Raw genomic sequence first — 12,829 nt, forward strand, 5'->3', positions numbered from 1 at the left:
GCCCTCTTACACCTGATAGCACTTCGAGCGCTTTTAAAACGACACTAAATTTTGGCTTGACACGCGGCTGTTGAGCACGTTGCGCATTCTAGTTCTAGCCATACTACGTTTCTTGCCCGAGCGACATGGAAGGAATCGGGGTACCACTCGGTTTATCAGTACCGCAAACTGAGGTGTTCACGAATGAGATGTCTCCTCATTTGTCTTTACATGAGTGGATGGCTTTTGAGCGGATGCGAGAAGTCATTAAAGAAAATGCAGTGGTCAGTTTACAGCATTCGTCTTCTCCTGATGACCAGAAGAATACAGCCGTCAGTTTCATGCATCATGAGATTATGGAATCTCGTCAGCAGTTTGTATCCTGTTTCTTCGTACAAAACGATGCCTTTGAAACTAAACCATGGTCAAGAGAACAAGTCTTCGACACAATGGTTTGTTGAGTTGGATGCAGCAATCACTGCAAGACAACTACGAGACTCCTTGCAACAAGTGTTGTTCGCGATATCCAGCCATTCAAGTTGTGCGAAGAGCTGGGCGTATGAAAAGCGTTTGGCCGATGTTAGCAGCTTTCCTAGCACCGAACACTTAAAAGTTGAGCTAAAAAAGGCGTTTGAGCTACCCGAGTGAGCTCCGTTCCCGTGCCGAGCTCTTGAAGCTTCGTCAAGGTCGTTACGACCTCTTGCTATCGAGCGTTGTCGACGATCTAATTGACGTTAAACACAAGTTGTAACGTTCATGACAGGCTTGAATGATGGTCCAATCCGGGTTAATTGTTCCGTGGGTATCTCAAATCGCTGGACGATGCCATCAACGGTGCGATGCAAGCCAAGTTTAATGGCTTTCGTACCAAGGCAAGTGCACCAGTCGACCGGTACATGTGATGGTCCAGAGCCAATGGACATCTTGACAATTTCATGCCTGGAAATATGTGTCCTGCCTGGAACTGCAGAGTGTCTTTGCCGAGACGGCAACAGACACAGGTTGTTCGTTCGGATAATCGCGGACGCTATGAACGTCGTTTCGAACGCTCTCAAGGGTAAGAAAGCGGGATGACCAGTACGGACGAGGATCCCTACTGGACCCAAAAAAAGTACTGTTGATGCTATGGATACACAGAACTCTGGCCCTAACGTGTACGCTGCACATTCTTTGAGTGATGAAATTGTCAGGCAAAGTTACTATGATTGCACAAAAAGTCTTGTAGATGGTCTTGAGGAACCACTACAAGCTTTGATTGACACTAGTGCGTCAAATAACTTTGATCGAGCGCAAGTTATGACTGGGCATGGTGTTAACCTGCCCAATATGAAAGAAGAAATGATCGCTCATTTAGCGAATGGATCTAGATTGGAGATGCCAAAGCAAGTCATTTGCTTGGCAATGAAGTTTGAAGTTTCCGAGGTGAAGACAAGTTAATCTTACTCAATTTCGATGATAAGTTTGATATCATCCTAGGTATGCCATGGTAGAAGCGTTATCAGCCTAGCATTGACTGGATGGATATAAAAATGTCATCAACAAGTCGTGCAGCGCTAACTCGAGCTGCATGACGACGAATGAAATATTATGGGCATATGCATCTGTTGAAGAAGTTACAGATGTCCTAAGTACTATTGTGGAGTGCGACGGTCCCCCACGTTCGCAGAACAAGTCCAAGAGGCCGAAAGTAATGTCATTAACTGGGGTGGGGCAGTCAGGCGCTTGAAAAAGACTGTACCCTTTGCTATCAATATGGAAGTCATGGTCGATGGTACTATGAAGAACAGTGAGATCAGATGAAAAAAAACACCTCGAGAGAAGAATGAGAAGACCACCAAGAAGAGTTTTCCGCCCAGTATTTTGCGTACCCTTGATCATGGCACAAGTTGTATTGATGAAGTAGGTGTTCAAAAACAAAACACTTCAAGCGAGCTTGTAAATGTTGTGGCTGACAACGCAGAAGTGGAAGTCAATATTATCCATCACATGAATATAGAAAATCCTCCAAATTCAGTCAAAGATTTGTTCTCCTTGCCGAAGACGCTGAAGCGTAGCTTGGCGAAAGGCGAAATTTCGCAAGTATGTGCGGTTGTTGAAGCGAATATCCACGATGACATCAATACTGCGGAAGTATTGATGAGAAGACACGAAAGGGAAGATTTGATTAGCAGTCGTGGGATGCTCTAAATTCAAACCCCCATGTATGAACTTGTCAAGGAGTATGCTGATATATTCTCAGACAAGGTGCCGGACGAATTGCCAGCTAACAGAGGCATTCTTCATGAAATTGACATATTTCCTGGTGCGAAGTATTGTATCACACTGCAGAGACCGCTGCCAAAAAATATGTCATTGCAATAGATGACTTCTTTGTGCAGCGGCAGAAGGCTGGTCGTGTGCGTGAGAGTGAGTCTCCGCATTGTAGTCCAGCATTTTGTCGGAAGAAAGTCACAGGTGGTTGGCGCATGTTCACGCTTTTAACAAATTGAACAATGCAGCCATACCTGCCAAGATTCCGGTTCCACGCAAGGATATGATTCTTGATGGAATAATAGTTATATTTTCAGTGCGATCGATCTGAAAGATGGTGTCTGCTAGAGACGAATGCGGGAAAATGATACACCACTAACTGCAGTCAGTACCCCCAGTGGTATGCTGTGGGAATGGTTAGCGATGCCACAAGGTTTGAAAAGCGCCCTTACGACTTTCAACAGAGGGGTCACGAACCTTCTTTGTCAACTGGGAGAGTTTGCACCGATTTTCTTCGACAATTTATTTATTCAAAGGGGTTGGTGGTTTAATGTTGATGTTCATCTTGATCATCTTCGTCAAGTCTTCCAAGTTATGTGAAAGAATAAACTCAGCGCTAATCTAAAAAATGCATTTCTCTGCACCAGAGACCCCCGTTCTCGGCTGCGTTGTGGGCAAGAATGGCGTTTGTGTAGATCCGGAGAAAGTCAAAGCCATCAATGATTGGCCTATGCCAAACAATGTGAAACAGCCAAGACAATGGTCAAGCTTGGTCAACTATTTGCACAAATACACGCACAATAATGCAACGTTGGTGCAACCCCTAGCAACGTTTTAGAGAAAAACGTTGAGTGGGAATGGTCAAAAGATCATCAAGCGGTATTTGCCGAAGTGAAGAAGAGCTTGAGAGAAGCTCCTGTTTTTCGATTGCAAACCACGATAAGCCTTTTCATGTGGTCTGCGATGCAAGAGGTATGCAATCGGTTGTGCGTTGATGCAATACGATGATGCGGATTGATAGCAAGTGATTTCGTATCAGTCGCGACAACTCCGGCCCGCAGAACGTAACTATCCAGTTCATGACAGAAAGTTACTTACAATGAAGTATGCTTCGGATATTTCCGTGTGTACTTGCTTGGAGAGGAGCGCTTTGCGATCTTTACAGATACTGCATACGACAGTATAGACACCTTATGTATCGCAAAGAATGGCTTGATGGTTTTCCTGCTTTACGGAAGACAACTTTGTTGAGCACCACAAGCCAGGCACGACGAACATCTTATCCGATGCGTTGTCAGGGCGTCCGGGCTATGATCCAAAGTCCAGGAGCAAAAATATACACGAAAATGCAAAGATATCCACACGATCAGAGTGCAAGCCACGAGTACAGTGCGCGAAGAATTCGTCGAAAGGTACAAGTCTGATGAGACATGTCAGGACCTCTTCCAACAAAACACTGCAAGGTCTTCCGTTTTCGCACAAGATCGCGTGTTCACCGTTTTGAAGTACACAACGGAATGCTGTACTATGCGGCTGAATACAGGGATACAGCACGAGTTGTTGTTCCGAATGACAAACGTTTTGCGTCATCGACTCTTTTATCAGTTTAGCCTTCGGGTAGCCATCTCGGTTGCGAGAAATAGCTTCTCAATCATTTCCGGGATTACTGCGTGTATAAGTGAGTGCGCAAGTATGTGAGGACTTGTGAGATTTGCCAGAAAGTGACATTATCGGGTTCCTGGTCGTTGGCAGTACCAACAGTCACCTGGACGTCTGTGAGTATGGACTGCATATTCGGACTTCCTCGTGACACCCATGGACACAGTGGTATCCTTGTGTTAGTGGACGATTCATCAAGGTGGCCTGTTTCAGAATAGATCTTTGCCGAGAAGACAGCTAAGGTCTTCATGAACGTTGCTTTTCGTCTGCATGGCCTTCCTGATGAGATCGTGTATGATCATGACACCCGTTTTTCGTCGAAATTTTGGCGTGCACTATCATGCACCAAATTGTTCATGTCAACAGCGGCACACTCTGAAACGGACGGTCAAATAGAGCATTTGGGTTGAGTCCTGGAGGACGTATTAAGTAGTTACGCTTCGTCGTCAAAGAGTGGAGTGAATTTCTTCCTTTCGCAAAGTTTAAGTCGAACAACTCCATGCATGTCTTGAAAGGTCATTTGCCATTAAATGTAAAATATGGTATTCACCCTAGAGTACCTGCTTCCATAATGGGCGAGGTCTCTACCTTACGTAGGGGGCTGTGGCTATAGAGCCACAGTCAGACCAAATTGCTGTAAGATTTAGCAGCGATTTTTGACTCAATCAGACTCTAAACGACTAGCAAGTCGTGAGGAACAGCACGTCAATGACTTAATTTTGAAGAGACATACCATTGTTTGGTTTGTCCGAGACGCAATTGCAAAAGCGCAGGTTCTGCAAAAAGAATAATCAGATAAGAGCGGAACGAAGAACAAGAAGGTAAATAAGGTCAATGATCGTGATAAACATGCCTGAACATGCAGCGTCCAACTTGAGAAGCATAAAGTTTTTACCCAGATTCATTGGACCGTTTAATGTGTTAAAATCCAATCATTAGCCATCCATGCATGCACGCGCCTACATCCTACATTTTATGTGGGCAGGCTAAAATCGTATCCTCAGAGTGGATATACTTGCCTTCAAGCGTTGGAAACTAGTAATAGAGCAATCCTTTGATATCTTTTAACGCTTGTACGCCAAGAAGAGTCTACACGGTAAAGATTTGGTTGCTCTTCGTAAACAAGTGGAGAAACTTCGATCATCTACCAAAGGTATAGTAGAATTGGCCGAGCATTGGGCGGAACCGTAGCAAGAATCTCTGTCCTTGTAAAAAGCCTGTTTGATGGTTTAAAGAACGTATCCTACCTGTATCTGCATATAAAATATTTAATTGTTTTCCACAGAAATTGCGAATAGTAAAAAGCTGGAAAAGGTGCGTGGTCCGACTTCCATACAATTCTCTCCGCCAGTGCAATCGCTTTTGTCATGTTTTCGCTTGGTCGTGCGATTGATATGGTAGTCTCATAATTCGAGCCTTTGAAATGACTTGAAATTACTTGCGTTACTGTGATAACAAGCTGATCAACGACAGACGATTGATAAAAAAGTCTACGAGGCACAATCATCGCTGAGCTCGCGCCTTCGATCGGTGACGCGTCGAGAAACAGAGCAAAATGAAATCGTTGTGACTGAAGAACCGTCCGTATACATTTTCGCAATTCAATGATCTAGAATTGCTACAGTTGACAGAGCTATGAAGTTGTTGCATTTAAGCTAACAAGGGACCTCGCAGCGAACGCTGCCTGTTGACTTATCGTTTTAGTCTGGTGAAGCGTTGTATGTTTGACCGCTCGAAAAATGAATCTTGGACATCAAATACGAAAAGAATAATCAATCCACACCACATGTCACGAGATATATACTTTGCTGCTATCTTATTCGTGAGCTTGTTCAAGTTTTATACATCTACTGCAGCTTAGGGGCAGCCTTTCGCGGCAAGTCTTCAAACACCATTGTGCCATCTTTTAAACCTTGAATCTCATCCTTGGTGAGAAATCGACCTCCAGGGCCACGCGGCCGCCGCATGGCGTGTTTATGACGAGAGTCGTGCAAATATGCCTTGCGTTGGCGATTGTTTCCAAGCTTTGCCTCAAGCTTCGCTCGCTGTTGACGACGAATCATAATACGATGATACTGCTTGGCATTTACGTACACCGGCTCCTCTTCCGTTGCCTCAGCTGAGCTAGGAGTCGTCGGACGCGAAAACATCGATTGAGACAGCTACAACAATTAATTAAAGTGAATGCCAAAATAAGTGTTCAAAGAAAGCATTAAGGCATTACCATGTACGGTTGCATCATGGCGTTCGAGTTATACATGACGCGAAGCTGTTCGCTATTTGTCTGTTGCTAGGATATCATAGCACACAAAATCTATGAGTCAAGCACCACCATTTACCAGCAATGTCTCTCTCACCATCTACAGGACCTCAATAGAGTAATCGAAAGTGATGTTAAAGTAGAAAAGCACTACGTCAACGCCACTCTAAATAGATAAGCAAGACACGTACAAGCTGTTGGATGTATTGTTGCTGTTGCTGCTGAAAAATCGCAAGCTGCGCCTGGAGATCAGCCTGCGAGGCGTCTGTGCTGGGCGCCGCGTTAGCGTCTGAGTCGGTAAAGACTAACTTGGCATCATTGCCGCTGCTCGTAGTATCCTCCATACTAATTTTTGAGATTATCTGTTGCGTACGAAGCTTAGTGGTATGTCAGATACCTAGTAAGCGTCCCGACGAGAGCTTCTGCCGCGAAAGAAACCTCGCAGACCTACCTTATGTTTTTTAATTTCACACTTCCAAGTGCCAAATTGGTCACAGTGTTCGGATTGGTTAAATAAAGAGATTAATCACACGCTGTGTTTTAAATGCCGCGCAAAACATACTAGAATAAAATATCGAGATGTGATCCAGGCTCTGATAGCTTTTGTCATGCAGGAGGAGCACTATTGATTCCGCTCGACTCATGCGGATATGAACAAACGATCATCTAAAGGTGGCAATTCATCCGAAATATAACTACTTTTCATGTTGAACTACTCAGCTACACTTAACGCCTCAAATTCACACTCAAGCACCAATTCGAAGCTATTTCCCTCTAGCAGAAGTAAAATTCTTTGGGATGTACCTTCCCGCGTCTTCAACTGTCAAGATTTCTTGCGTTGGCATCGAATGTGCCTCTCCCTGCACGCTGTGACTGCCTTGGGGCTAATCTTTATGTGGCTCTTCCCAGAGTTTATTCCATTGAAAATAATCTTGATTGACAAATTAATAGACCTAAACCAGTGTTAGTCCTCATTGATCCATATCCAAAAACCTGACCTGACGAGGTCATGGTACTAGAGGCTAACCTTCTACCACCGCTGGTGCCATCTCCGAATGAAGTGCCAATTACACGAGGCATGACAAGCGCTGATGGATTTTTAGACCTTCCGGTTACATCTTCGCCAGGTTCGCCCTCATCATTTTTTGTTGAGGCTAAGAATGCCAATGCCGTCGATCTGGTGCCACCGTCACTAACGGACTTATGCGGTTTCCATCATAGTTTCAGATTTTAGCCGCGAAGCCGAATCAAGAACTCGAAGATGGCTTGGTAAAAATATTGTGCAGCGCGTATTGTCGGCGCTCGTATTGGTGCCACTTATCACTGTATTTTTGTGGCTTTCCCCGGCCTTTGCCACTGCTACATTTTGCACGTTCGTGACCAGTATCTGCTCGTACGAGTATGCATGGCTCCAGCACCGCATCTATCTGCGCGTCATGAATAAAATCAACAATTGCGAGGCGGAATTATTGCAGCGAGACGCAGATACGAATCAGATAACGGCTTTGAGCCGTGATATAAATGTAAGCCGCCTGTCCACCAGCTTTATACGTTTCACACAACGTGAAAGCGGCACCAGTAACACAGCGGGGTATGTACGTGAAAATACAACAGGCGATGCATTCACGAACAGCGATCGCACTTTAATCAGCACTAGTGACGAATGTATCCAGTCATCGCGTATGATTCCTCCACCACCACCTGAATCGACTGGAGTAACGCCTGAACTGGCTCGACACAGTTATGACAACACTCTTCAAGAAGATTGTGAAGTTTCAAATGATCCGAGCTTATCAAGTAGTGCAGTATCAACAATTGCCAGCAGATTTTTCTGCCGAAATGAGTGGGTCGCTGCGATAGCTTTATCGGCTATCACAACGTTTTTCACCACGACATTGTTCCTAGTCTACGTCAATCATATTTCTGGATTGCAAGAAAAGCAGCTTTACAAATTACGATGGTTCTACAGCATCGCGACCGACTTCGTTGCCGCGCTTTGTGCGTTCTTCACACCAAATTGGAAATATGCATTTATCTGCATCATAGAAAAGGTAGTATTTACGTTGCTTACGTTGCATTCGACTGCTTGCCCCATGAACACTTTAAGTTGTGGAATCTTTCTTGAGCCAGCTCAAGTTTTTCTCTCGGGTGTTGTGGTAATCGTATGTTTTCGCCTTCAAATACGCACATCAGCGCCCGCTACGTTCTTACACATTGCAGTGGATATGCTTGGGTATTTCTACATCATTGGGGGTTTATCTGTCATTGTTGCTTTCGTTGATGACGAGCGACTGGAATCTTACCGGAAGCTCCTGATCGTTCTGCTCTACGTCGTGTGGGCTTCAGATACGGGAGCATATTTGACGGGAAAGTTGCTGGAGCGAATGAAATATGGATACTACAACCCTTTAGCCTCGCACCTGTCGAAAAATAAAGATTACGAAGGAACATTAGGAGCCATTTTTTTCGGCGTAACTGCGATGATTGTCTCCTCCCATTTGCTTAATGTGCCCGGTTCTGCAGCTGCTCAAATTGGATTCACAGTGATGGCTGTAATTGTGGGTCGGCTAGGAGATCTGTTTGAAAGTTTGCTGAAGCGCGCAGCGGGAGTAAAAGACTCTGGAAAGCTTATTCCTGGACATGGTGGCGTACTTGATCGAATTGATGCGCTTATGTTTTCTGCACTTGTTTTTGCTCGATATTATGCCTCAGTTGTCTCGTGAGTTTTCTTTCCGATTTATATTAAAAAAAATTAGATCTTGATGCTTACTTAATTCGTGTAAGGCCATAATAAATTAAAGCAGAATGAATTCTTCGCAACGACCTGAATTTCAGACATACCGTAATGCCTTATGTACAAATTGCCCCAAGTACGTGGCTGACCAAAAATAGAAGCAAATAGCTTATCTTTTCGTGCAATTAGTTTATACTTGCGCTGGATTGCTCTATCTCATGTTTCTTCAGTTGCCGCTTTTTGTCTCACATAAACGTCTTTTAAAGCATTTGAAAAGAGATTAATTTCGTTGTCGCAGGAGTTTATGTATGAATCAATCTGCAGACCGTTTATTTTTTAATTGGATAGTGCGTTTTGTGAAATGAAGGTACATGAACATGTTGCTTGCTGTTGTACTATTTCGACTAATTGATTTCGTAGTTGATGCCATTTGTAGCTAACGAATTTTCGGCTCAGACGCACAGTGCTAAACTTGCAAACAGCCAGTTGCACTGTTGTTTGTAAGCTTCTTACAAATATTGGTAACGATGTATGTGAACATCCTATGTCGTTGTGAGTACATTTCCTTTTGGTGAAATTAAACAAGTCAGTATATATCACATACTTTGCATGTCAATCATCTTTACTTCGTTTAGCGCAAATCCGCTTTTTCCAGCTTGTCCTTTAAATTACACAGACACTGACGCTACGATTACATAAGATACAAACACGTCAATTCAAGCATACATACCACCGACAGAAAAATTCAGATTTTTATTTACCTGCCACAGTGCAAGTTGATGGGCTGAAACATATCGCTGAAATGCCTTTTCAAAATTTGTTAGCGACCACTCGTTGCACGCTTGAAGTAAACTAGACAGAAACATATCCATATCATTCAGGCGTCGATTTCCACCTAAGTGCTTAGTAAATCGATTAAGCATATCTTCAGCGCCAACAAAATCAAGCTGACTTAGGCGACAAAGCACAGCATTATTGTATGCTTCATTCGCTAGATCGTTTTGACCGTTTCCAAGTCGACTTTTACCAACTGCCTCAAAGCATTTTTCAGCGAGCTCCCACAAGCAAGCGTCTGCATACAAACCAGCTGCCCGAAGGCCATTTTCTGCAGCGCAATGTATGTTACCTCCAGCTTCAGCAATATCACTGGCCTCCACATACAATTTAGCCAATTCTTTCGCACGTTTTGTAGTTTTGCATTCCGTCGGAAAATGTTGCTTTAGTCTCAGAGCTAACTCACATAACCCGTGCGCAGCTTCATCAAAGTAACCAGCAGACGCTAAAGTATCACATATGAGGCGAACCTTTCGCAAAAATTCATTTTGTTCTACTGGATATGTGTCCAAAGATTCCAAATTACACCACACCGCATTAAATTCGTAATTCGCTTGTGTCACTACTTCACTAGCAGCTTTGGCCGCTTGGAGAAAAAATGTGGCTGCATTGTTCCAGTCTTTCTGCAATTTGCACTGTAAAGCCTTTTCTCGAAGCTTTCGATGCGACTGAGTCGTGACCTCTCCAAAGTCAGCTTGAAATTCCATTGAATTACCTACTCGTTTCCGTCTGAGAGAGCCGGATCCCAAAATCAACCCAGAGCCTGCCCCGCTCACAAGGTAATTGTCGATACCAGACTTCGTCCCTCCTCGAGAGATTTTAATAACCCAAGCAGCTTGACAGAGATCTTTTACAAAATCCGTCGACTCATCAGCCCAGCGCCAGCTCCCGAAGACGCCGAGAGCATATCGTTCTTTGGACGGCACGTAGACAACACTAAAGATGAGCGCATTGTGAAAACGCCAGGTTAGTGGCTTGTTGCAGACCAGCGATTTCGCAGTATTGTACACGGCTGAGATCCATTTTGACACACCGAGGGATGCGTCCGGCATAAGGTCCGACTGCTCGTTTTGTTGGCTGATCCACAGGGCAAAAGATTGGTCCGATGGATTGGTGACTGCTGCAGCTACAGCAGCAGTGGCTACAAGTGTCAAAAAACGAAAGAGCGTGTTTACTAGCACTGGTAAAAGTGTCGCCATAAGGAACATGCCGAAAACTGTTCATACGTGGCAACGAGATTTAGAACTTTGTATACGAAGAGAATGTACTTTAAGTTATTAAAGACTCACGGATTAAGAAGATGACGTTGTTGGCCGTCATCGGCGCAGTGGCCACTTGAGCGGCTGAATCCGCTGGCAGAGGTGATGACCATGCCATAGCAGGCAGCAAATGTACGACAAGAAAAGAAATTACCGTGATTAGAAAAAAATTAAGTTTATCTACATTACCTAATTACATTTGCTGACGTCTCGTCTTTGCGTCATATTGCAAAACAAATGCGTTCTGGTACAAAATACATGCGAACAAAATACAAGCGTATTATGAAAAATAATCAAATACTAAAAAAAGTACCAAATGCTATCAGATAATACAAAAATCTACCAAATACTAAGAAACAAATAAAACAAATATACTCTATCATCAGTTTGCGAAGGACCAAAAGAATCTACTGTAATATATATGTAATATATCATGACGTGAAGAGCGAAAACTCAAGTTTCACAATTTAATGCCTGATAATCCTTTAGAACTCTTTCTGGTCCTCACGAAAAATTGGATCCCTATCTACACGACATAGAACTGCCGACGCTGGGAAATTTATCACCAGTATGTATGCTTCGTGCTTCGAGCTAGACGTGCAATTGAGAGAACTGAGAATGGATTGGATTCTGCAAGATAATACAGAATCCGTGATCAAGTTGACAGAAGTGCCTTCTGGTGGTGATAACAAGCAACCTTGTTCGGGTAGCAACCATATTTGAATAAGCTTGGTGTCTTCTCTGTGAGCATGAGTTTGTGTGTTTTTGTTTTTATCAACAACGCGAAAAGTTTGCAAGAGTAGATTACGAGCAACTGCTTATGTGAATTTATGTATCCATGTTGAAGAGAAGGGACTATAAACGCGAGTTTGGCTTCGAAATTTTCTAATGATTTTGCTTAGAACAATTTCTTATACTAACAACCATCACAGTATAATTAGTGATTATTATTACATAAATACTTAACAGTATGCTTAGAACAATTTTATTCGCGATTTTGCTTAGAACGATTTCTTATACTAACAACCATCCAGTATAAATATTTTTAGTATTATATGCTTATGGCTACAAGAAGATGCAATCCCCAGATTGAGATCGTATCTCGAATTTAGGCCCATGATTAGAGAACGTTCCACGCTGACAAAGTCCTTTCATTTCACTTGAAGAAGCAATATAACCATTTACGTGTCTCCGTTGCAAGACACACGAATATGGTTTTTGTTTTCGGCATCTTCAATACCTCCGCGTAATGTCAGCTGTTGCGAGGAATGCGTAATTGCACAATGCCTCTGATATCTAACTTGACTTTCCATGGCTTAACAAACCCCGGGACGTTGTTTTCAACAGCCAGAAACACTGGGCTGTGAGTTTAACCTACCTTCAAAAGTCGCTTTTCTTGGCTTAGATTTTATCGGTAATTTCATTCAGGAGGTACGATAAAAGACAGTTTTTTTTCAACATACAGTATATGCGCATCCTAAGACTTGACGTTTCTCTATGAGAGGGTCGCTGCAGCGGGGCTGCCGTAGCTTTGCGCTTTGAGGAAGCGTAACTTAGGTTACCGAATTTTTCGTTCTATACTTAGAACAAGTACGAGTCTAGCGGATCGCAATCCGCTTACCCCAAGAGTAATTATTGCCTTAACCCAAGGCTAATTAACTCTTCCGTTTAAAATCCAAAGCTGATTTTTGTCTATTTTTGTCAGCGGCAAAGCCGCCTAATGTTATACGTATAGATTTTCCTAAATATATATAGTAAAGTCGTAATACATGCATAACTACTGGCTACCCAGCCAGATACCGTATTCTTGTTTGGGTGCAGTCACACCATGCCCATCTCGTGTGTCACACACAC

The 12,829-nt window shown here is 43.4% G+C and overlaps 5 protein-coding genes across 5 annotated transcripts; 2 read left to right on the forward strand and 3 right to left on the reverse strand.

Annotated features, from left to right (window-relative positions):
- Positions 1-1,104: 1,104 nt before the first annotated feature.
- PHALS_04670 (uncharacterized protein) lies at positions 1,105-1,416 on the forward strand (the record flags this gene model as incomplete). Its single annotated transcript, XM_024722529.1, has 1 exon — positions 1,105-1,416. The coding sequence occupies one exon, from the start codon at positions 1,105-1,107 to the stop codon at positions 1,414-1,416; it is 312 nt and encodes a 103-aa protein (XP_024573596.1).
- Positions 1,417-5,735: 4,319 nt separating this feature from the next.
- Positions 5,736-6,248, reverse strand: PHALS_04671 (ccaat-binding transcription; the record flags this gene model as incomplete). The annotated part of the gene is made up of 3 exons (XM_024722530.1): positions 5,736-6,050; positions 6,113-6,178; positions 6,246-6,248. The coding sequence occupies 3 exons, from the start codon at positions 6,246-6,248 to the stop codon at positions 5,736-5,738; spliced, it is 384 nt and encodes a 127-aa protein (XP_024573597.1).
- PHALS_15040 (uncharacterized protein) lies at positions 6,247-7,158 on the reverse strand. Its single transcript, XM_036407330.1, has one exon. The coding sequence runs from the start codon at positions 6,490-6,492 to the stop codon at positions 6,304-6,306; it is 189 nt and encodes a 62-aa protein (XP_036263041.1). The 5' UTR covers positions 6,493-7,158; the 3' UTR covers positions 6,247-6,303.
- On the forward strand, positions 7,158-8,939 carry PHALS_04672 (hypothetical protein L915_14202; the record flags this gene model as incomplete). Its single annotated transcript, XM_024722532.1, has 3 exons — positions 7,158-7,275; positions 7,370-8,867; positions 8,933-8,939. 3 exons carry the CDS (start codon positions 7,158-7,160, stop codon positions 8,937-8,939), a joined length of 1,623 nt encoding a protein of 540 aa, XP_024573599.1.
- Positions 8,940-9,513: 574 nt separating this feature from the next.
- PHALS_04673 (Tetratricopeptide-like helical) lies at positions 9,514-11,093 on the reverse strand (the record flags this gene model as incomplete). Its single annotated transcript, XM_024722533.1, has 3 exons — positions 9,514-9,567; positions 9,644-10,932; positions 11,006-11,093. The coding sequence occupies 3 exons, from the start codon at positions 11,091-11,093 to the stop codon at positions 9,514-9,516; spliced, it is 1,431 nt and encodes a 476-aa protein (XP_024573600.1).
- Between the last annotated feature and the right edge of the window lie 1,736 nt (positions 11,094-12,829).

This window comes from Plasmopara halstedii, assembly GCF_900000015.1.
Source record: "Plasmopara halstedii genome assembly, contig: Scaffold_262, whole genome shotgun sequence".
Lineage (NCBI taxonomy): Eukaryota > Oomycota > Peronosporomycetes > Peronosporales > Peronosporaceae > Plasmopara > Plasmopara halstedii.